The sequence below is a fragment of the Maylandia zebra genome, linkage group LG19, assembly GCF_041146795.1.
Source record: "Maylandia zebra isolate NMK-2024a linkage group LG19, Mzebra_GT3a, whole genome shotgun sequence".
Classification (NCBI taxonomy): Eukaryota; Metazoa; Chordata; class Actinopteri; order Cichliformes; family Cichlidae; genus Maylandia; species Maylandia zebra.
Window position 1 is genome coordinate 26,471,529 of NC_135185.1, and position 23,177 is coordinate 26,494,705.

Sequence of the window (23,177 nt, forward strand, 5' to 3'; positions counted from 1 at the left end):
TTTTTCACTCATTAATTTCAAATGAAAGCACAAAAAAAAAGAGATTGTATCAAAATTCTGAAATATGTTCGTCATGTATTTGAAAAGCAACAGTTTAAATTTCCGGCAAAAGTGTTTCAAATGAGCAGAGTGTGATTATATCTTCAAGTGGCTTCTTTGGTGAAATATGCCAACAGCCCACTCAGTAGCAGAAAAAATACTCAGTTTGCTATTTCGTGAGATTTCGTAACACATTTTGAAGCTGAATATGTTAAAGACCTTTTGTAAATAATGGCTAGAATATTAATAATTATTGAAATTATGATATCGGTTGATTAAGTCATTCTATCAGCTCTACTACAAGATTATTTGCACACTTTCAGATGGTGTTAAAACCCAATGAAAGCAAGACTCTGATCAGCGCACAACCCTGACATTTTTGCAAATAAATGCACTTTTCCCCATAAATAACCAGTGCAGATTGGCCTGTTCCAGTGTAGCTTTTACAAATAAATGCTTTTCTTGTAGAATATATGCAAATAATTCAACTTTAGCCTAGAGCTGCCCCAGCTGAGAAACTGTATTTGCTTTAATCTCTGGTAAAGATAAGATTTAACCAAGCGGCAAAGTGCAAAACTGTACGCTATCAGCGTTGAATGATTTGCATCCACTTAATATTTTCAACAAAGCCTATCAAACCATAATCCCCCAGCCTTTAGATACAGTATCAATTTTTCATGCTATAACTGGTGATATTTATAGATCAGAGCTGATGCCAAACAGCAATCGGCTCTCCATTAAAACTGAGTGAAATAAACAAGCTTGACGTGATGTATCTGCTGGTCTTTGATACACCTAGTAGTCCTTAGGTTTAAAGGATAGTAAGCGAGCGTGTGTGATGCTATTGGAGGCAGTGTCTGCTGCCTCTTTAGATGTAAACAAGCCACGATGAAATTCCAGTCATTTAAAGTGATCCTCTGAGCCCCGAGATGATTAAGAAGATCATTAAGCACAAGAGGAGCACAATCGTAATCGTCTGTGGAAAATCTGGAAAAAGACAGGAAGCACAACTGGCTCAAAGCCGCTGCATAATCTTTAAATGCCAGTGTCGTCTTCTTTATCACATCTGTGTTTCGCTGTTTGTTGTTTTCTTCCCGAACTTGTTAAAAGTCCTCTCGCATCAGTCCTCTCTCTGCTCTGACATGCACAGCCTGTGAATACAAATCAAATGTAAATCTCTCATTTCTCTTCTAGCATGGGAAGGGGGGGGGGGTGCAGGGAGGGGGATCACATATGCGTATTTAGAAATCAAACCCTTTCTCCCTGTGTTTCTCATCACTCCACTCCTCTTCTCTTGAGTGTGAAATCGCAGAAGCGTCTGTGCGCTGCTGGCGTGGGCTGTGGGGGAGTGTTAACTGTTTTACTTTCTTCACTCGCCGCCTTGAGGAGGATGAGCTGCGGGTTGGGGAGAGGGGGGAGGATTTGTGTAGGACAGCAGAGTCAAGAAAAGATCTGAGGAAAAACCTTCATGAGGTTTAAAGGATCAATTTTAATGGTCGCTCTGATGATTCCTTGGAAAGAAAAAAATTTAATGAGAAAAAAGAATCACTCCTTGCCGCACAAAGACAAAATTTAGTTGCTACATGCTTGGTTAAAGCTGACTGGTTGGGCTTTTTTAAAAATGTTTTAATATTCTAGAAATTCAGCTTATACGTGCATAACTGTTAGCAAATTAGCCTATTAGCCAAGAGTAAAGCGGTTCATTTCTGTGACGTTAGCAGCAAATGTTCAGTAGTTGTTGTGAAGCTTTTTTCAAATGTAAATGAACGAATCGTTCTATAAACTTTGAACGCCCTCTTCTTTACTTTAATGTTTCGTTCTGCTTTCTGCCCTCGTGGACCGGCATACATAAATGTGTCCAGATCAACCGCCACGCAAATATGGCCCATTAACCCTCATGCAGACTCTGCAGTGACGTGCGTACACGAGCCCGCGGCGGCAGAAAACATAAAAAGAAAAACATTTGAAAAAGCAAACAATGTGGGGCCATAGAGCAGAGCAGTGTGCAGACAGGCTGTGTGGCGTAGGCAGGCAGAGAAAGGATTGGAGAGGCATTTCTGCCAAGAGGATTAGGAACCAGCTGCTGGATAGACGCACACGAGGAGGGCCCAGCACCCGTTGCCCATGAAAGCGCTGGAGCCAGCAGCGATGGAAACCCTCTTCTCACTGTTTCATTTTGCTCTTGTGCTCTCTCTGCTTTGTGTTTCTCCTCCATCTCTCTCTCTCTTCCTCTGTGGTATTTCCTTAATGCACGTCTGTAGTTGTCACAGGGATTTGGCTCTCTGTCTGTCACAGCATGCTCTACTCTATTAATCCATTTTATGCTTTTTTGGAGTTTATCATTCTCTCGCTGTGTGTGTGTGTTTGTGCGGACTGAATATGCTGCCTGAAAGACATTTATACAGAGGCAGCCCTCTTGAAAAGTGACACCAGAAAAGAGCTGGATTGCTCTAAATTGGATGTGATGGGCATTATTTGCCCTCATGTGATTTGTGGATGAAATGTGCCTGACGGATGTACTACATCTCCTTAGGAATGGAGAATGTTCAAAACAACACGTGAGAGCAGCATAGATTTAGGCTGGGGGTGGGGTGCAGGGACAGATGGTTTTCATTATTGGCTCGTTATTTTTTTTTAATCTGTAAAAAAAAAAAAGTGAGCCGAAATTCATTTTTACAGACACCAAGGCGAAATGTTTTGCTTTTCTTTGTCACCCATATTTAAAAGCAGTTATTTACAACAGACAAAGCTTAAAAAATCTCCACACGATTAAAAAGCAAATCTAGAAAAATATACCCAGGGTGCTTTTCTGCTTGTCTGCCTCTTGGTATTCAATATTCAAACACAGTTTCTGCTGTATTTGGCCTTTGATCATCCCAGACTCTGAATAAAAAATAGTATTCGAAAGTAACCTACAGAAACGCCACGAAGCATTCCTCAGTGTATTCAAATAAATATGTGAATTTACAACCAACAAAAAAAGGAAAAGGTTGAATTTCTAAAGTAAAACAAAAGAAAGCATCACAATATCTTTGATTAAAGCTCTGCTGCGTTGTAAGGTGGTCTCATTTGCATATCTATTTTAATGGAACAGGTTGCGAAGAGACGCCAGGATGGATGGCGGAGGAGGTCACAAAACTGGAAGGTAAGTTGTACAAGTCTTTTCTGGGTTATATTCAGCATTCAAATCTGTGTAACAACATGTTTATTGTGCATTTATTATTTTTTCCAGCCCAATTTACAAGCGAAGCCCAGACATGACAAAATCTCTGATGACAAAATCCGAGCAGCTCCTGAGAATAGACGATCACGATTTCACCATGAGGCCAGCGTTTGGAGGTCAGAAGCTCTTAATTAATTAGGAAAGAAAAAGAGATAACATTAGCATCCTTGTGGATCAAGTGCAGCTGAATACGATCTGTGCGGCTTCCTTGTGAGCGTTAAGCTCTTGACTGACAACCTCCTTTCAAGTTGTGCGAGAGTTTCCTTTTCCAGTTCAGTGCTTCACAACACCAGAGTGTTAACACATTTCCTTTCGCTTCCCTGCGTGTTAGAGGGATTTGATGTCAGCTTTCTTTAAGATTATGTTGAAATAAAGGCACACAGGCTTTTGTTTCAGAAAATACACTAAGTAGTAATGTTTTTATGTATTTTTTAGCTCTCTTTATGCATCTGTCTGTCGAGATAATATGAGAGTGCCCTATTTAACCAAAAAAGTAAATAAATTTAAAAAAGAAGAAGGAAGCCACGTGCTGTTTTTTTTGTCAGACCGCTTTTAATCACACAACAATCTGCTGCTGCTGAAAACAACACCAGATGACCCCTCGCTGAATCCTTTTTGGCGGTGTCCGAGTTTAACCAGCAGGTACATCTAGAAGGGAAAGCTAGCGCTGTATTTTACTCACCGCCGGATCCGCTTTGAGCCGTTATTATGACCTGATTGTATCTGTGCGCTGGTGGAGGATGATCGTGGTGATGCAGAGTACAAAGGCTGAAATAGGTCAAAAGAAGAAATCGGAGCCAAACTGTAACCATCATGTCATGAGCGGCTGCTCTGTGTGTGTGAGATCACGGTTCCTGTCAGAAGCTGCGTTTCTGCAATAAAAAAAAATGGTGGTGGGTGCTGTCACATCCATAAGCAGGCAGAAAAAACAAACCATGTCCTTGCCTATTTCGATTAGTGCATTCATTTTTCTTTAGGACTTTTTGCTTGTAGTAAGTCATCTTTACTTTTTGCTTGCTGAAAAATAATGTCAGCACTAATGCATTTCTTATATGATGCCATTTTCCTTCAGGTCCTCCAATTCCTGTTGGTGTAGATGTTCAGGTTGAAAGTCTGGATACCATCTCAGAGGTGGACATGGTAAGTGTGATGCTGCACAATGCAGTGCTCAGCTGTTATACCGAGTGCAGTTTTAAGGTAGGTGCACTTTGGCCCCTGTCTTTGCAGAGGAAAACAACTACTGTTCGTCTTCCATAAGAGCAGACTTATTTTTATTCATGGCCATGGTTCAGGGGGTTGGGAAGCTCATCTTGTAACTGAAAGGCTGCCGGTTCGTTCCCCAGCTCTGTCTGTCTTGGTTGTTGTGTCCTTGGGCAAGACACTTCACCTACCGCCTACTGGTGTTGGCCAGAGGGGTCGATGGCGCGATATGGCAGCCTCGCTTCTGTCAGTCTGCCCCAGGGCAGCTGTGGCTACAACTGTAGCTCGCCTCCACCAGTGTGTGAATGTGAGAGTGACTGAATAGTGGAATTGTAAAGCGCTTGGAGGGTCTCAAAAAGCGCTATATAAATGCAATCCATTATTATTATTATTTTTGCTGCTTTCTGTTTCTTGGCAGCATAATTTCAAGGAGAAATATTGCAGTGCTGTTATTTAAAACTTTTAATCTTGTTAACACGTCCTATTTTTCACACGCTAGTCTCGTCAGGAGTTTAAAAAAGAATAGCAGTCTATGCCACGGCTGAGTATTTCCTGGGTGACGTGAGCGTTAATGACTCTCATCACAACTTCTGAGCCAGTGTTTGAGCAGCTTTAGCACTTCTCTTTTGTCATAGATGGCGATGAGGAACACTAGCAACACCTCATCAACCTCATGAGTGTGAATATTGCTGTTCCTTTAGAATAACATTAAAAGCATACCATTACATTGTGCCATTCTCATATCTAAACCCTCTACAATTCTCTCCTCTTCTTTAGAATTGTTTTCTACTCAAACATATGAACATAAGCCTTAATTACACCTTAATTACTGCAGTATTAGAACTTGCCATTTCTTAACTCCGTTTAAGGAAGTTTTACTGAGTTTGATGAAGGCAGGTGAGATGATAAGGCACAAATTAAATGAATACTCACTTTTTCATTTTAACTCAAGAGTCCATGGATTTATTTTGTGACCTTTATGTTGGGAAACATTGGACTAAACCACGTAAACTGTCCATAAAGTAGTGACCAACACACTGATCGTCATTATTATCAGTCAAACAGCATCATAACTTACCTTTTCCCAGGGGACACAAGATTGAATGCGAATGCTAGACTTTTTTTTGCAAAGCACGACATATAGTTTATAATAAAGTGAAGATCCGAATACAGGGCGATTGTGGCTCAAGAGTTGGGAGTTCGCCTTGTAATCGGAAGGTTGCCGGTTCGAGCCCCGGCTTGGACAGTCTCGGTCGTTGTGTCCTTGGGCAAGACACTTCACCCGTTGCCTACTGGTGGTGGTCAGAGGGCCCGGTGGCGCCAGTGTTCGGCAGCCTCGCCTCTGTCAGTGCGCCCCAGGGTGGCTGTGGCTACAATGTAGCTTGCCATCATCAGTGTGTGATTGTGTGTGTGAATGGGTGGATGACTGGATATGTAAAGCGCTTTGGGGTCCTTAGGGACTAGTAAAGCGCTATACAAATACAGGCCATTTACCATTTACCACTTTATAACACTCTCGTTTCTTTCTCCCTTGCAGGACTTTACCATGACGCTGTACCTGCGTCATTACTGGAAGGACGAGCGGCTTTCCTTTCCAAGCACCAACAACCAGAGCATGACCTTCGACAGTCGCCTGGTGAAGAAAATTTGGGTTCCTGACATGTTCTTTGTTCACTCTAAGCGCTCTTTCATCCACGACACCACCACCGACAACGTCATGCTGAGGGTTTATCCTGACGGCAATGTGCTCTACAGTCTCAGGTAAACCGCACTGCGTGTCTTAACATGGCAAAGAAAGACTCGCTCACTCTGAGAGCTTTTAACCCTGAAAGTGCTTTTCGCAAGCACTTTATATTTAATAGGCACAGTGAAAGGAAGGCTTAATGAAAATTATGAAAACCACCACAATATAAAAAGGTTTCATTCCAAAAAGAGAGAAACAAAACAACCTTAAAACACACAACCATACAAAAATCTCTAAAAAGGTCGCCTTTGATTTCCTGTGTGGAACATCACAGCAGGTCCATCAGCATTTCGTGGAACAGCATTTGATTATTCTAATCAGCGTGGCAGAGTGGAGGGGAGAAGTCAAGTCATTTTTTAACCTCTATTCAATCAGGAAAGTCATTTCTAAACCCGTTTGTGTTCCAGTGACGCTGTGGCATAAGGACACTTGATTAAAATTGGAGAAAACAAGTGTGAGAGTGGATAGAACTCAAACAACCCTCCAGTGGGAGACTGTATAACATAGGTGTCCAAATTTGGCCCGCAGCCTAATTACATTTGGCCTGCGAAGCCATACCAAATTACTATTAGAGCTGGCCTACTGGTGTTATACAGGTAATATATATATTGTTTAGTATTAAGCTTTGCTTGTTCCATATTCAGCTTTCCAGCAAAACGTGTTTGAGTCCATAAGAAAAGATTCATTCTTATATCTGGAGGAATAAATATATTTCAATAAATATTAACGTTAGCCCGCAACTTTGTATTTGTGTATTTGAGTTTGACACCCCTGCTGTATAAGAAGGGACCTGGAAAAAAAACCATCTTTAATAATGCTCTTTCAAAAACGGCTATATAAAAGGGACACGTCAAGTCAGAGTCTCATTATGATGCACAAAAGAACCAGCCTGAGTTTGAACTTTAGAAACCTGCATAAGGAGATTTTTGAAGCTGACATTCCTGCTCCTCTGATGTGTCCTGCCTGTTTTCCCTGCAGAGTCACAGTCACTGCTATGTGCAACATGGATCTCAGCCGCTTTCCCCTGGACACCCAAACCTGCTCGCTGGAGATTGAGAGCTGTGAGTGAATTAAACAGAATCTGGCCAAACATGTTTGTCAGACACACCTCTTATTTTCTCTGGGAATCTTTTCTCTTCATTTTCTAATTCTTTCCCCATAACTTCACCAGTCCTAAGTCTGGGAAAGTCCTAGGATTGTAATTGAAACTCTCAGCATCTACGAGAAGCTACTGGGGCTTTGGATTCGGCACCTTTGTCGTGTTTCTTCTGTTTTTTTCTTCGGACCTACGTTATCTGTCCTGATTTGGCTTGTTCACATTTCCTCTGCAGATGCGTACACAGATGACGACCTGATGCTTTACTGGAAGAAAGGAAACGAATCCCTGAACACAGACGACAGAATATCTCTGTCCCAGTTCCTCATCCAGAAATTTCACACCACCACCAAGCTGGCTTTCTACAGCAGCACAGGTACCGTAATCCACAACCCGCCTACTTCTAAGTCAGACACCGAAATCCAACCGATTATGTAAATGCGACAAACGCGCGCGTAATGCATGCAAAACTAAATCACAATTGAATTAAAACTTCAATAATTCTAATTTCCCTTTGTAAGTCTTTTTCAGCTAAAGGATCAAATCTTCCATACAAGAAAACGGAGTCCGTTGAATTATAAACCAAAACGACTACACTAATATTTTATCCTTACTGCGAAACAAAATGAATCAGACTCCTGCCAACTACTTGTATGCTGCTAGAAAGCCACACTGAGAGCCTGGCAGCCTTTTGATTATCATATGTCACTTTTCAGAGCAACCTGAAGCATAAAAGGGATTTGGTGTCCTATCATTCTTTGCCAGAATAGCTGAGAACCTCTGCTTAAAGTGCTGATATGGTATATATGCCAGCCAGCGTATGACAATGTGTGAATAATGGTGATATTTCTTTTTCCTAGGCTGGTACAATCGTTTGTACATCCACTTCACCCTGCGGCGCCACATATTCTTCTTCCTGCTGCAGACTTACTTCCCTGCTACTCTCATGGTTATGCTCTCCTGGGTGTCGTTCTGGATTGACCGAAGGGCTGTCCCCGCCAGGGTACCGCTAGGTACGCCGTGCTACTTAAATCAACTATTATTTTACCTTACTTTTATTTTAATTAGACATGAAAAATACTGAGATCTATCCCACATTTATGAAACTGATTATTTAAACTGACATAAAATAAAGAACAATGAACAGCACCTAATAAACTGCAAAATACAAATGAACACACTAGATTATATATTAATACAGTAATTTAGATCATTCCAGAAATCCAATGAAATTATCTTCATTTCTTGCCATATTACCACCGAGTGAGATAAAGCTCAAAAATGAACGATGAAGTAAATCAATATGTGGGGTTGTTTTGGGTTTTTTTTCATGTTTATAGTGCTGTGCAAAAGACTTGAGCCACCTTTCCTTTCTTTATTTTTTGCTTCAAACGAGTCAGACTTTCTCGTAACTCTCTTGAGCACTTGGGACATTTTTTTTAAATTCCTTGTGTTTGAACATTTTCAGAGGAATGTTTTGTTGTTTGTTGAGCTGCTTTACAATGACCAGTTTTATATCTTCAGGCACGTTGTTACTAGCAGCAAAAACACATTTGTTCCCATTTATTTAACCGAGCCTTTGAAAAATCTCCATAAGATAAGACAGCTTGACATGCATTGAATAGTATCTTTTGCACCAACCAAGTCTTTCCCAAAGAGCTAACTGGTGGAAACTTGGCTGACCTTGGCATTATGTGCAGTGTGTCCTTAAAAAATGTGAGGACAGAAAAGAAGACGTGAAAGGCCGAAAAAGCTATCTACAGTAGTGATGTGCGATACCACTGATTTCCTTTCCGATCCGATACCAAGTAAAATTCAGGGTGGTATCAGCGATACTGATCCGATACCGATACTCTGTACAAAAACTTAATGTTTCATTGCATTTCATAATACAATATATAATTGTATTATGTAATTGTAATAATAACATAACCATATTGCTTCATAATGATTAGAGGACATCAGACAACTTGTTTTTATTGCTTAATAATGCAGAATAATCATATAGAAATAAAAAAAACTGACGTTGTGCGCCATTTGAACATGTTGCCTGCCTGCAGCACTAAAGGACTCTGCGAGAGATGTCTGTCTCGCCCTAGCAGCACCTGTCCCTGTCCTCCTCTTCAGTTCGCCTCAACATAAGCTTATCATATTCTGTGATGTGATTTACTCCGAGGTGTTTGACGAGGTCAGTGGTGTTGCCACAACAACGTGTCCACACAGGACTCTGTTTGCGCTCAGCCATTGTTGTGAGTGTGCACGCCAGGGGCTGCGACACATTTATACAGCCGTATTTCGCATATGACTATGAAAGGCGTAAGAGGAAGTAGTTCCTTCCAAATTAGACGATCCGAATTGTATAGTTTCTTTCCACTGCGTTCATTTGAATAGAAAAACTACAAATTTACCCCAGAGTACTAAAATATCGATATTATAATATGAGAATCGATTCTAGAACATAAATTGCTGGTATCGGAAGAATCGATATTTCAGTATCGATCCGCACACCACTAATCTACAGCAGATGAACACTATCTGAAAGTCAACAGAAAAGAAATATGGGAAAGAAATATGGAAATACAGAAGAAATATCCTGCAAAGATGTGACACGTGAACTATTGCTAAAGCTTAATGAGAAATAATCTCAGTGGAAGAGTTTCTGTCAAAAATTCTTAAGGAAGGTAAACAATGAGAAAATGCTGAGGTATAGCAAATTACACAACGGACTAAAGTGGATTAAAAGTGGACTAAAAATCAGTGGCAACAGGTCTTATGTGGTGATGAATCTAAATTTACATTTTTTGGATCAAATCTTTGTCAGTGTACAGAGATCAGGAAAGAGGTAGAACAATAAGTGTCTGCAGCCATGTTCCCATGTATGTTTGCATATTTCAATAAATTACTGTATCTATTTCTCATTTTCCTAGCAAAATAATCAATGAGCCAAACTTTTGCATAGTACTGTATATGCTGTGGTTGGCACTGTTAAATAATAGAAGAAGCGTCTTTGTTTGAACCTCTTGGCTGGGGCTTGTGAAGCTCGCGTGTTCCCCATGCTCCCCGTCTCCTAGTGGGTTTTCTACTGGTGCTTTCCAGTTTCTTCCCACAATCCAAAGCCATGCATGTTAGGATCATTCCTCTTCTTTCAGCTGTTCCCATTAGGGCTTGCCACAGCAGGTCATCTGCCTCCATCTCGCTCCATCATCTACATCTGCATGCTAGGTTCTAAACTATATGTGGGTACTTCTTTCTATCTAAAGCACAGTGAGAGTGGCAAATGTACCACATAAGTAAAATTTCCATTTCATTCTTGAAGCAAAGAGTTATCAGCTATGCTAGAAAACACTAGGCTAAACACTGCGTATCATTATCACTATGCGTTAGGGTTGCCAACCGTCCCTTAAAAAACGGAATCGTCCCGTATTTAGAAACAAAAGTACACGTCCCGTATTGAGCTAATAAGGGACGCACTTTGTCCCGTAATACAGTGAGAATCAAAAGTAGTCTATAAATGTTTATGGAATTAACGCTTTGTTTGAAAACATAATTCCCAGCCCCTCTCCTGCTTTGTGACCAATGAGCTGACAGCACACTTATGACAATTCAGATTACCGCTCATCTCATTGGTCGAGGAAAGGTCGCTTGCGGAGAAAATACCGGAAGACAACAGATGACCACAACAAGAAGCATGGCCAACAGGGAAACAAACGCCGACACTGCGGTGCAAGTCTCGGACGACAGTACACCTAAAGCTGGGCAGACACTGTGCGATTTTTTCAGTCACGTTATTCAGCTCCTGCTCAAACTGCACGATTGACTCGCAGGGGTTAGAAGTTGGTAGGTCACGATGCAGGGTCTCACACTATACCACCCGATGCTCTGATGCGACCCGAGTGCTCACACTGTGCCTCCATAACATGAAGGTTATAGCAGAAAATCTGTCGCTCTGTCTTTCACTCACACAGACACACAAACCACCACCATCAACTTTGCTAAATTGCTAATGAAAAACATTGATCAGGCAGCTGTGAATGAGCAGCAGTGTAAATCCAACTATTTTAACGGTTGTTGTGGTCATGATAATTTTGTGATGCCACATCGAAAAGGCTCGGATGAGCTTTCCAAAGTTCTACAAGTTGTGCCTCCATCGCTTGTGTCCAGATCACACGCTGCACAGCCGTGCTGCTCCGTCTTTTTCACCGACGTTTACGTGTTTGCGCGTGAGCAATGTGAGCGCCTGTGGTGACACCTTCACGAGCGATTGATGATCGGGAGCTGCTCGAGGTGTTAATCGCTTCTCGTTACCCCACGTATACTACACGATGAAGGCCAAAATCGGGCCGATCACCAAATCAGTCGCACGACTCAAAAATCGTCTCAAAATGGACCAAAGATCGCACAGTGTGAGCCCAGCATTAGAGCAGCAATGTTTGTTCGCTCAGAGAAAGAAAAAAAGGCTGCAAAAGCACAGGGAGGAATGGGAAAAGGGAAACACCTGGCTGGAAAAGGTCACCATAACACCTATAAAGCGCACTGCACTGTGTGCCGGCGCACTTTTTCCATAGGCATGCTTCTAATGGTGGGCACATGAAGAACATGAGGGGCGTGAAAGCTCGGGGAACCCTTAACCAATTTCTTGTCCACCAGGCCACGGCAGAAGCAGATATGGTATGTAAACACTGGTTTGTTTTTTAAACCCTCTGGTTAAGGTTAAAATGGGCATGTGCAGTGAATATCAGCGCTATGTGGCCAGAAGTGTGATAATATAATTTATTTTGTGTAATAAACAACTCCAAGGATAGATGATTACAACAAATAGATCACTAATACATAAAAGTAATACATAGATGAATAATGATGATGAGTTAAGATGCGTAATCATGGGAACAAGTGGGTTTACAAACAGGAGCAGCTGATTAGCTTTAGAAAAGCTGAAATAATACCTCAACTGAAGCCAATTGTACTAAATGCACTAAATGTGCACTGTTACAAGAATATTTTTCGTTCTATTGCTTTCTATTAATTTATATAATTTTAAGTTAAGCAGGACAGAGTTCTTTTAAAGAAAGATTTACTTATATTCTCAAAAGTTAAGCATGACAGGCTTCTGTTTAAGAAAGAGACCTGTTTTACTGTGTTAATGTTGTCATTTTGAGCTAAAAATAAATAGCTAAATGATCATTTGTTTCCCATATGGTCATATCACAAAGAATATGCATCTGCTTAAATCAAATTCAAGTCAAATGGTTAAAAAATAATTTCACACACACAAAAAAGAGCTACCACAATGGGGAGGTGTCCCTTATTTATTTTTCAGGGAGTTGGCAACCCTACTATGCGTGTTAGCATGGTAAGGCTAGCTAACCAGCTACCAACACAAGAAGAATTTATTAAGAAACTAAAGACTCTGAATCTTTAGCTGATAGTGAAGTTATACAGGGAGTTTAGCGCTGACTTGGCAATCCATCCGACAGTCGTTTGATTCAAAACCCCCAATTTAAGCCAAGTGGTGCTAGCAGAAAAGACTGACACGGGCTGGGTTATTAGAATTCAGCCTAGGAAAAGCATGAATCATCGTACATTTCACAGTATTATGCAATAATTATCTGAGCTGGGACAAATCTTACTAGTGGAAAAATTTTAGGGAAGACATTTAGTGCATTTTTTCCTTACCCTCATCACTAATCATCTCAAATCCTTTCAGGGGGTCCAGACCCCCAGTTTCCCATCAGCTTTCACAGTGTGTAGGTGGAAGCTATTAGTGGAATCTCACCAAAGTCTATAGTGAACATAAAGATTCTGATTTATTACACCCCAAATGTAGCCATTTCTGAGCTATTTAGTCTGTGGGAGACTAAATAGCAACACAGCTGTGACTAAACTTTGTTCGATTCCCTTCAGGCATCACCACCGTGCTGACCATGTCCACCATCATCACCGGGGTCAATGCTTCGATGCCTCGGGTCTCCTACATCAAAGCTGTGGACATTTACCTCTGGGTCAGTTTTGTCTTTGTCTTCCTTTCGGTGATAGAGTACGCAGCGGTGAACTACCTCTCCACCGTACAGGAGAGGAAAGAGAGGAAGCTGAGGGAGAGAGTAAGTGTTCCTTTCATGTTTTTTTTCCTCCTCTGACTTTGCCTCTGGTTAAGAACAGACTTAACTTTTGATTTTTTTTTTAATGGCTCACACTGACAAATTTTACACAGATACTTTATCTTCACCACATCTGTGTAATGACTTATGCAGCAGCATGTTTTATTCTGACACATTTTTTTAGTTTTAGAAGTAGTGTAAGGATGCAAATATCTGATTTTTCTTTTCTTTTTTTGGATAAGCTGTGAAAGCTACAACCTAAAACAGTACTTAAATTTGTTTGTCCACTGCCCGATGTAAGGTTTATTTTTTTTATGTATTTAGTGGTTAATGCTAAAATATAATTATTTTAGTCATCCATTCATTTTCAAATTTAGAGTAATAAAGCACACTATTATTTTTTTAATTAGAATCTCAAATTACTTATTTTGCTTGCATTTCCTGAACAGAACTATTAGTTTTAAAAAATATTATACTTGATTAAAGTCTTGTGTGCTGGCTCAGATTTGGGAATAAAACATTTGTTACTTAACTGATAAATAATAATACAATTTTTAGTTTTAAACAAGTTTTTTACAGAATTCTAAAATATGTGTTTTCTTGTTTTATGACAGGTTAGGCGCTGTAACTGCTTACCTGTTTGATATTCATTCTAATTTCTAATTTTCGAATTTCCACAGTACGTCATATTTTTGGTACAGTACATTTTTTCCCTTTGTAGTTCTAAAATTTTCATTTGAAGCTTTTGGCCATGTCGTAAATCTCAGGTTTGTATATTACCTCGCATTGTACTGGAATTACTTTATTAACTGAGCATTTCAAAACATTATCATCATGACCATAAATAAGGGAATCTAATATGTCATTGCTTACAAGAAGTGATCAAAATGCTCTGCTCATACAAAAAAATTATTTACATTTGGCCAATCATACCTTAAAGAGCAAAGCTGTTTCCAGCATAGTTGTTTTTAGATCACTCGCAAAAGTCTGTTCTGACAAATTATACAGACACAAGTTTGCAATTTCACCACGAACCTTAAACTGGCACGAAATGTGAACAACATCAGTGTCAAAATGAACAGACTTTCACTTAGAGGATCATATCGATGACAGCTGGGTCTGAGAGACCAAGCAGCTGTTTTCAGAGGAAGAGTCTATAATGTTCAAGCCCAAAGATAAGTGTGCGCAACTTTTCAATTGACATTGCTGGAGAAAGTGCTCCTTGAGACTTCCTCCTCTTACACAAGATGCTAATTGAAATTCAAGATGAAGGGTTTCTGTTTTGACACACTGATGGACATTGAACGTGCACTGCAGACTAGTGATTAGTGTCAAAAGTAGCAGCTGGAAATGTTACAGAGCCGCACAAGTAACAACCTTCAACAGATGCACTTTGTGTATATGTTTATATACCTAATATATCTCAATTTTAATTGTACTACAAATCTGTGAAAATGCTCTACTTTTCTTAATTTGAATCTTGTTATTGGTACATGGTTATTGCAAATAATACAGTTAATAAAACCAAGGATGGAAACATTTACGAGACGTAATAATAGTTTCGTCTAAGTCGACTCTGATTAGGCTGACCTGAATTTTATACTGAAATATTTTCCATATTAAAATAATTATAAACTGATGAAAACATGATTTAATAATTTATATGCATTTCCAATAAACAGATATATTTTCTTAACTGGCTTACTTTAAGCTGCTCTCAAGGCTATGGGAAATTATTTCTGGGACTACAGCTCTTTAACTATATTGGTATTCTTCATCTGCCAACTGCTGCAGCATATGGAGCCAAATTGCCCACGTACCCCAAGGAAGATTTCCAGCACAAACATCCTTCCATAAATGTTTCCTACCAAAGTTATTTAAAGGCCATGAGTGTACAGACAATCATACATATAGGAGGAATTCACTTATTTATAATGATAGAAAGTCTACTGTAATTCATAACTCTTCGTGTGTTTTTCGCTAGCTTCCATGTACATGCGGCATTGGCAACCCTGATGAAATGATGATCGACCCCCAGATCACTGGATATGGGTCCACAGATGTCAACATCACAGGAAATTATGGGTTGCCAGAAAACGGGGGCCGCCAGGAACGAATTTTGGCCCAAGTGGCACTGAACGACCCACAGATCACAGGCCAGGTGAAGGCATCTAGAGGCTACGTGAACATCTGGATAGACACCCATGCCATAGACAAGTACTCAAGGGTCGTCTTTCCTGGAGCCTACATCCTTTTTAACATCATCTACTGGTCCATCTACTTGTAACCTATGATGCATGAAATGCTGTTTTGTGCATGCTGGGACAGCAGGAGCTCAGCTCAGGAAAGATGATGCTGCACTTGAAGTGTTTGGGACAGAGAAACTGCGCATGAGATGCATGGGGACCACTAACAGATTGGTGACCATTGCCTTCTTGACCCAGCCACTTAACACCGATGATTAAAAAAGAAATATGAGCGACCAACTAACAGGACAGTCATCGATAGTCACTTCATCAGTTCTCTGGTTTCTGCTGTATCTATAGTTCTGGTGACAGAAAGATGTCTGAATGCTGTTGTCGCCTGAGGACGCAGAGATGCACGTACATGGACTTGTGTCACTCTTCAGGCTAACTACTTCTAGTTCTAGATGCAGTGACTCCAAGCACACTTTCAACACCGAAAGTGTGAACTGAAAACATACTGACATTGGCTAGCATTGCCAGCAAATAGACGGATCCTTTTTCCTCTTCTTATGAGCTACACCTGACAATCAATAAGAGACTAAAAATATTTAAAGGTTTAATTTAACATGTTGAGAAATATGTTTGTTTGTTATATAGCGGCGAGAAACTTGATACCACTCTCATACTTGTAATTAAATATATGGCTAAATCCAGTAATAGCCAGTTAGCTTAGCATAAAAACCCTAACCAGGTTAAACAGCCAAGGTACTTGTTTCTGTCCAGCATTTCTATAATAACTACAGCAAGTTATATATTTTGACTGAATCCATACAGAAACAACCATAAAAGCCTGGTTTTATAGGGGGATTAGTGCTACTATTTCTCTACCGGTATAAATGCTTAGCTAATACTCAGAAGTCCTACTATTTTTCTAACGGTATGACTGCCTAGCTAACGCTCAGAGGCAAGAAAGAGTCTGGCAATTAAATTCCCAACAGAATGTCAATTTCTATAAAGATTAAAAAAACAGATTACATCTTGTTAATTAGTCAGCCTTTGAGGTGGTAGTTGGCAAATTTCGCCCAGCTGCTTCCCCCTTTTCCCCAGTCTTGTGTGCTCAGCTCAGCCGTCTCCTGGCTAGACCTTCATATTTACTGCAGACATGAAAGTGATATCACCACACTCTCCCAACTCTGCACGAAAGCAAATAAACATCTGAATGAAAGTAAATGTTTTTATTTTTAAAAAAAGGCAAATTCAGAGCTTATTCTTGAAGTTCCACGTTTTCTTTGCAGCATGTTAATATGATTCAGTTTAGCTTCAATTTTCTTGTGAAATTTGTATCAATGCAGTTATTTTGATGTCAAGCTACTGCGCTCCGTTTGTGTGACTTGACAACGTTGAGTAAAAAACGCAAAGTAATGCAGTCTATTAAAACAACAAATGTAAAAATGTATGTTTAGAAGTCCCATGCACCGACTATGATATTAACTCTTTTTATTTTTTAATGTTTCTTCTTTTTATTTTTTAAATACAACTGAAGCTCATCTCCTCTGTTTGGTGTTGTGAGGCTTTGAGGTTCGCTGTGACCTGTTAGTTGCTAGTTTTAACGTCTTTTTCAGCTTAAAAACAACTTTATACTTTGTTAGGCAAAAGATATTTTAAAAAAATATTACAGGTATTTAAAACTGTCATGTATGGGAAGATGTTTAATAAATGTTTTGGTTTCTGAAAATCGGAGCTTGAGTGCTGAACATCGTAGAAACAGAGAGATGCTTAAAACCTAAAACATAACACTTTGGATCATTTGAACACAGTTGATCCCTTTATTTTAATCACATTTTTCTGCTCACTTACACAGTATATTTAAACAGTCCTGGAGGATAAGTCTTTACTGTTATTAGTCACTGGGTTGCTCACAGCTCCAAGGTCTTTCTTCTCGCTCTGGCACATGTCTGAGTGCTGATGAGCATTTAAAACAAATCATATACACTGCGTATTATGTAATGCCATTAACCACTCACATGTGTGTAAAAGGATATATACATATACAATTACATTAAGGCTTTCCTCACAGAAAAGTGAGAGAGTGGGATATGCTGAAGCATGTTTTTGTTGTTTTTTTTGATCCAAGCAACATCCCGAAGGTGTCAATTTAAACTTTGTGCACCATCTTCTAATCTAGTGAAAGAAAATGCGAACAAAGGCATCACCACATCAAAGCTGGCAGAAAAGGATAAAGCATCAAAAAGATGTCCATAACCTGATTTTCCACCACATCTGGGCCCACTCTTAAGAGCCAAGATTTTTTATCAAGCTGTGTAGCTGATGAAAGTACGCCTAGAAATCTCAATGACTGAGAGAGAGGTAGTATGATCATGCAATCAAGTACAATAGGGCTACCCGTGGATAGAGTAATACATTTAGGGTTGATTTATTTAGAGGTTTGTGGTGTAAAACTGTGAGTGTATGCCAAACTCATCATCAGTAAATTCATGTTGTCCATTACCACAGACTAGAAAGATATTAGATGCCTTCATGTGTTCCCTGTTAAACTCACGATTGAATTTAAAATCCCTCTCCTCACATGCAAAGTCCTTCATATCTTAAAGAAGTCATAGTACCATATTGTCCTACCAGAGACTTGTGGTTCATAGAGTTTTAAATGTAGAATGGGAGGCAGAGTCTTCAGCTTTCAGGCCTCTCTTCTGTGGAACCGAAGCTGCTGGAGGAGTTCCAATGATGCACTACAGCATGCGATTACATTTCTTTTTTCTTTCTATCGTTTGCTTTCAGTTTGGTCTCTTTTCTCTCTCCCAGTTTTGATTCTGCTCCTCCCTGATATTGAGTCTTCTGGAGGTTTCTTCCTGTTAAAACGGAGTTTCTCCTTCTCACTGTCACCAAGTGCCTGGACATAGGGGACCATCTGATTGTTGTGGGGTTTTTCTCTTACGCTCAAGGATCTTTAGCAAAAAAATATAAAGTGCCTACTTGTTGTTATTTAAACCTTATAATTTCTCCTAGATGTATTTCTAATTTCAGTGTCACGAGGGAGCTCTATCACTGTCACGGGGTGCCGAGGCAGGCCGTGTGAGAATATAAAACGGACCCAAGATGCAGACTGCTTAAGTTGTGAGCGAGCTTTATTAACAAAAGGGTGAAACAAACAGGGACAAGGAGGAAGAAAACCAAAACCTAAGAATGAACTAAACTGGGAAAAGCTACGCAAAAACAAACCTGAAACCTTGAGTCGAGAAACAGAGACGCAGGGAGAATACACGAGAACATGGAGGGGAACAACACAGACGAACCAGCAACGACTAAGACAGAAGACACGACTTAAAAACACTCAGAGAACACAGGGAGATTACACACAGGTGAGGGACACAGCTGGGAGTGATTAACGTGACGAGACTAGGGAGGCGAACTGAAAACACTCACATAAGACGCAGACCTTCACAATAAAACAGGAACTTACACATGCAAGGACACAGACTAAGAAACGCGGACTTAATACAGGAACACACGGGCAGGACAGAGTAAACACTAAACAGAGGAAGAACAGAACCAACAATCACACTAATAGAAAACACAAAACGCTGGGTCAAAAGGACCCAGGACCATGACAATCACTGCCTTCCAGTCACTTCTGTTTCAGTTTGGCCAGTCTAAAGTCGTCTCTCACTTTCTTAAGCAGATCAGGACAGCACACTACATCCACAGCTGTCATAGACAGGGCCTTGGCTGTCCTCAGGGTGTACAACTGGGCCTTTTCAGCTCCTGGCAGAGTAAGAAATATAAAGCACAGAGTAAACATGAAAGAGATGATGGCTAAATTTCCCTTATCACAGTCTGATTCGGTTTAATTATAAAACATCAGTTCACAAAAGCCACGTGCCAAAATACCTGCTGCTTCGGTGTATTCCTCCGTATGATTTAATGCATCAGTGCAGATGTAGAAAAACGGATGAATACCAGGGACTATGAATGACACGTTGCCAAAGTCTGTAGAACCTGCCAGGTGATTAGAATTCACTGTGATAGTGGTTCAGTGTCGATTCAGTGAACAACAATGCTGAAAAAACACTAAATCACAGTTCTGCTGTTAGACATTTTGTCATATACAGTTCTTTTGCACAGAGCAGGGACAGAAGTGATTTATAATATTGTCATTTATGCTTACCGCAGAAGCTGGCTGTCTGCTCTGGAAAGTGAATTCCCAAAGCTTTTCCATTGCTTTCATACATGCTTGCCAGTGTGGCATTAGGTAGAATGTTATAGTAGGTAGGGGTTGGGAAGGTGATCTCCACCTAAATGCAAGTAAATGTAAGACCATAGCACATTTGGCCTGTCATGTTTAACAGCACATAAGGCCATGCATGCATAGTAATGTAAACTGCCTGAAGCACATGCAGACGAAGGAGAAAAGGAGCCTGAAGATAATCATGAATTATGTAACACAAGTTCAGCACTTGGACAGTAATTATGGAGATGTGGTAAAAAGGGGGATTGTTATATAACAGCAGTACTCTCTAGCACTGCTGTATCAACATAGACTGCTTCTACATGTCTCCAACATACAGGAAAGCAAACTGAAGACGCTTTTACATAAACATACTTGGCAACCGGTTGCTCCGGCAGCTGCCCTGAAGCAAGCTTCAGCTTTAGCCTTCAGGTCACATAGGTCTTTGAGCAACGGGACGCGCAAATAAAACTCTAATTCAGTGTATGCCGGGATAATGTTGGGCTTCTCTCCTCCGTGTTTGATGATGCCTGTAGCAAAGACAAAATCAGAACGTCAATAATTCAGCAGCTCACCCGGCTCATGATCAATCACACTTCACAGGATACTGTGAAGTGTGTGATACAGAAAGAAAATCATAAGTTGCCTTGTCTTTGGGGGACTGCACTGCACAAACTAATGAGTATTAAAATCCACTGGCACGTCAAAGACCAACAATTGTTTTAGAATGGTTTGTTCCAAAGACCCCACTGAATTTGGGTATTGTGCTGTAACAGGATGCACCAAGTCAGTCTGTGAAGTTTTTTCCCTCTTAGATATGTCACAATCAAATTTAAGAAGTATTATTGCAAAGTGGAAACGTGCAGAAACCACAGCAGCTGAGCCATGAAGTGTTAGACCACATAGAGCTACACAGCAGGGTGCAAACCTCTTCTGGCATTAAGATCAGTACAAAAACTGTATGCTGGGAGCTTCATGGCATGTGTTTCTACAGCAGAGAACCTCCTGCAGCTGTAAAGTATATGTAACTTAGTACTATGCATGATATAATATGCATATAGTCAATATAATGCATGTGAACACATCAGCATGTGATAGTATAAACCATATTAATGATTCTAGGAGAACTTGGTGAAATTATAAGCAGTGTGCATGGAGGTTATCGTATGAAAATGGAAAAACACCTTTAAAACGACAAACAAACAACAAACAAAATTTAGTTGAAGACCTATCAGGTGATCATTGTATGAAAGTTCTGACCCCTACTGAAGGAGGCATACCAGTTCCTGTGAATGTGAATGGACAGACAGATAATGATGAGCTAGCTATCGGCTAGATGAACTAATAAACTATGAGGAAGTAAAGGATAAGGAGGCACCTGACGGCACTGAAAAGAGGAGGGTTTTATTTTCCTTCCGGGATTTGTGTCTCCTCCTAGGATGGATCAAAGATGAGATGCTCGTTTTCTCCAAGGTCGACACTAAAGTCTGAAGCTTTAAGTGACCCTACCACAGCTTTTCCTCACCATGAATCCTCCAGTCTGGTTTGAGCTGCTGTCTGAGTACAGAGATGTTGTTATAGGCCAGGACGGCCGCATCCAGGGCATTCACTCCCTCCCAAGGGTATGCAGCTGCATGAGACGCCTTCCCATAGTACTTCACTAACATCCTGTGTAACATCAGCACGGTCGGTTAAGAGTTCCCGAAGAAATGTGAAGGTTAGGTGTTCGTTGTGAGAGATTAAGAGAGAAGTAAAAGAATTTGAAATGAAGCAGTGAAGAAGAACTCACTCTTCGATTATGATGCAAGGGTGAAACGAAGCATCCTGCTGAGCTGGATGAGCCATGAAGACAAGATCAATATCAGCAAAGGCCCCGGCATTGATTAGCTCAATCTTTCCTCCTAACGCCTCCTCGGCAGGAGTTCCCAGAACAGTTATCTATAATAAAGAGTAAAAGAATATTTTAATGTCAGGTCTGCTCACTGGAATGTTAGTTTCTTTTTTAGTAGATGTGAGTTTTCATCAAAACAGAAACGCTTTTAAATAAAGACTGGAGTAACAAATCCACCCCCCTACACGAGACCACTTTAAGACATTTAATCATAACATATTCTAAAGATAGAAGTTTATTTCCTATTATTGAAAAAATAAAAAATGAGACTAATTATTCACATCATATTACATTTGTTGCACTTGTTGAGTCACAGCAAACAGAGCTGGGGATTTAAAGGAGTGCTTGGAATTTTTTTCAGCTTCACAGTGTGTCGCACTCGGTTTTCATGGTGTGACTTGTTTAAGTCCGTTAAACCCGGCGACAGTTACCTTCACAGGCACCGGGAGCTCGGTCTGGTTCTCTAAAGCAGCCTTCAGCCCCACAGCGGCCGCAGCGCCCACCTCTGCTATCAGGTTGTGCCCGCACGCGTGGCCGATACCTGGGAGGGCGTCATACTCGCACAGGAACCCCACGTTCAACACTGGGTCTCCCACCCCTCCACCAACTGGACCCCAGCTGGCCCTGAACGCGGTCGGAAGTTTGTAGTGACTTTGGACCGTCCATGTCTGGTCCTGAGAAAAGAAGCGGACAAGCCGGTCGTGCGCATGTTTCTCGTTACCGGCGACTTCAGGATTGCTCCAAATGTCTCTACTCAGACTGTGCAGCTCGCCTTTGTGTGCGTCTATGCACCGCTGCAGGTCGTCCTTCATCTGCTGTCGTTTCTCCATATCGCCCGACAGCATGCAGGCGTTAGAGCTGGACTCCTAAAAACACAGGAAATGTATCCCAGTGAAGCATTGATGTGCTTCCCTCTGCTGGCTGATCAAAGGCCGTGTAATAATAATCAAAGTGTTTTTATTGAGTTTTCAGAAAGCATATCATTCATACAGAAAAGCTCGAACTCAAGTCCTACCGCACAGTGTAAGACAAAACTATACCCAGACAGAGGAAGAAAAGAAAAGGGGAAAAAAAAAAAAAAAGGTGGGGGGGGAGGGAGTTGCTAGTTATGGAGTGGAAGGAAACTCATCTTCAAAATAGGAAATGAAAGGCTGCCAGACCTTAAAGAATTTCTTGGTGTTGCCCTGTATAGTAAATCTGAGATGTTCTAATTTGAGGTGTGCCATCACCTCCTCCACCCAGCGTTTATGGGATGGCGGTGTTGCCTTTATCCAGTTAAGTAGAATCAATCTCCTAGCCAGCAATGAGGCGAATGCTATTGCCTTCCTCTGAGAGGCTGTTAGTTGAGTTTCCCTCGGTGCCACACCAAAGATGGCTGTCAGAGGCATTGGTTCCATATCCTTATTAGAAATGAATGAGAATGTTCTAAAGATGTTAGCCCAAAAGTCTTTCAGCCTGGA

At 40.7% G+C, this 23,177-nt stretch overlaps 2 protein-coding genes across 3 annotated transcripts in view; one reads left to right on the forward strand and one right to left on the reverse strand.

Annotated features, from left to right (window-relative positions):
• LOC101487593 (gamma-aminobutyric acid receptor subunit rho-1) overlaps positions 1-17,347 on the forward strand; it is a 22,321-nt gene extending 4,974 nt beyond the window's left edge. For both annotated transcript variants that reach the window (XM_076877233.1, XM_004540475.5), the window contains 9 exons: positions 3,134-3,184; positions 3,272-3,378; positions 4,335-4,402; positions 6,000-6,223; positions 7,185-7,267; positions 7,538-7,678; positions 8,163-8,315; positions 13,204-13,400; positions 15,382-17,347. In XM_076877233.1, coding sequence (XP_076733348.1) covers positions 3,134-3,184; positions 3,272-3,378; positions 4,335-4,402; positions 6,000-6,223; positions 7,185-7,267; positions 7,538-7,678; positions 8,163-8,315; positions 13,204-13,400; positions 15,382-15,684 — 1,327 coding nt within the window. In that variant the 3' untranslated portion in view covers positions 15,685-17,347. The remainder of the gene's footprint in view (positions 1-3,133; positions 3,185-3,271; positions 3,379-4,334; positions 4,403-5,999; positions 6,224-7,184; positions 7,268-7,537; positions 7,679-8,162; positions 8,316-13,203; positions 13,401-15,381) is intronic.
• A 1,361-nt stretch (positions 17,348-18,708) lies between these two features.
• LOC101487882 (peptidase M20 domain-containing protein 2) lies at positions 18,709-22,716 on the reverse strand. Its single transcript, XM_004540476.5, has 7 exons — positions 22,149-22,716; positions 21,616-21,764; positions 21,352-21,494; positions 20,202-20,356; positions 19,767-19,893; positions 19,490-19,597; positions 18,709-19,363 (listed from the first exon to the last, which is right to left on the reverse strand). The coding sequence occupies exons 1-7, from the start codon at positions 22,560-22,562 to the stop codon at positions 19,227-19,229; spliced, it is 1,233 nt and encodes a 410-aa protein (XP_004540533.1). The 5' UTR covers positions 22,563-22,716; the 3' UTR covers positions 18,709-19,226.
• Between the last annotated feature and the right edge of the window lie 461 nt (positions 22,717-23,177).

Excerpts from the sequence above, each read along its gene's own strand:
- LOC101487882 (XM_004540476.5), bottom strand. The coding sequence starts at position 22,562 with ATGCTGTCGGGCGATATGGAGAAACGACAGCAGATGAAGGACGACCTG. Across the intron at positions 21,495-21,615 it reads CCTTGCATCATAATCGAAGA|GATGTTAGTGAAGTACTATG; the intron begins GTGAGTTCTTCT and ends GATGTTACACAG. Across the intron at positions 20,357-21,351 it reads ACCAGACTGGAGGATTCATG|GCATCATCAAACACGGAGGA; the intron begins GTGAGGAAAAGC and ends TCTTTGCTACAG.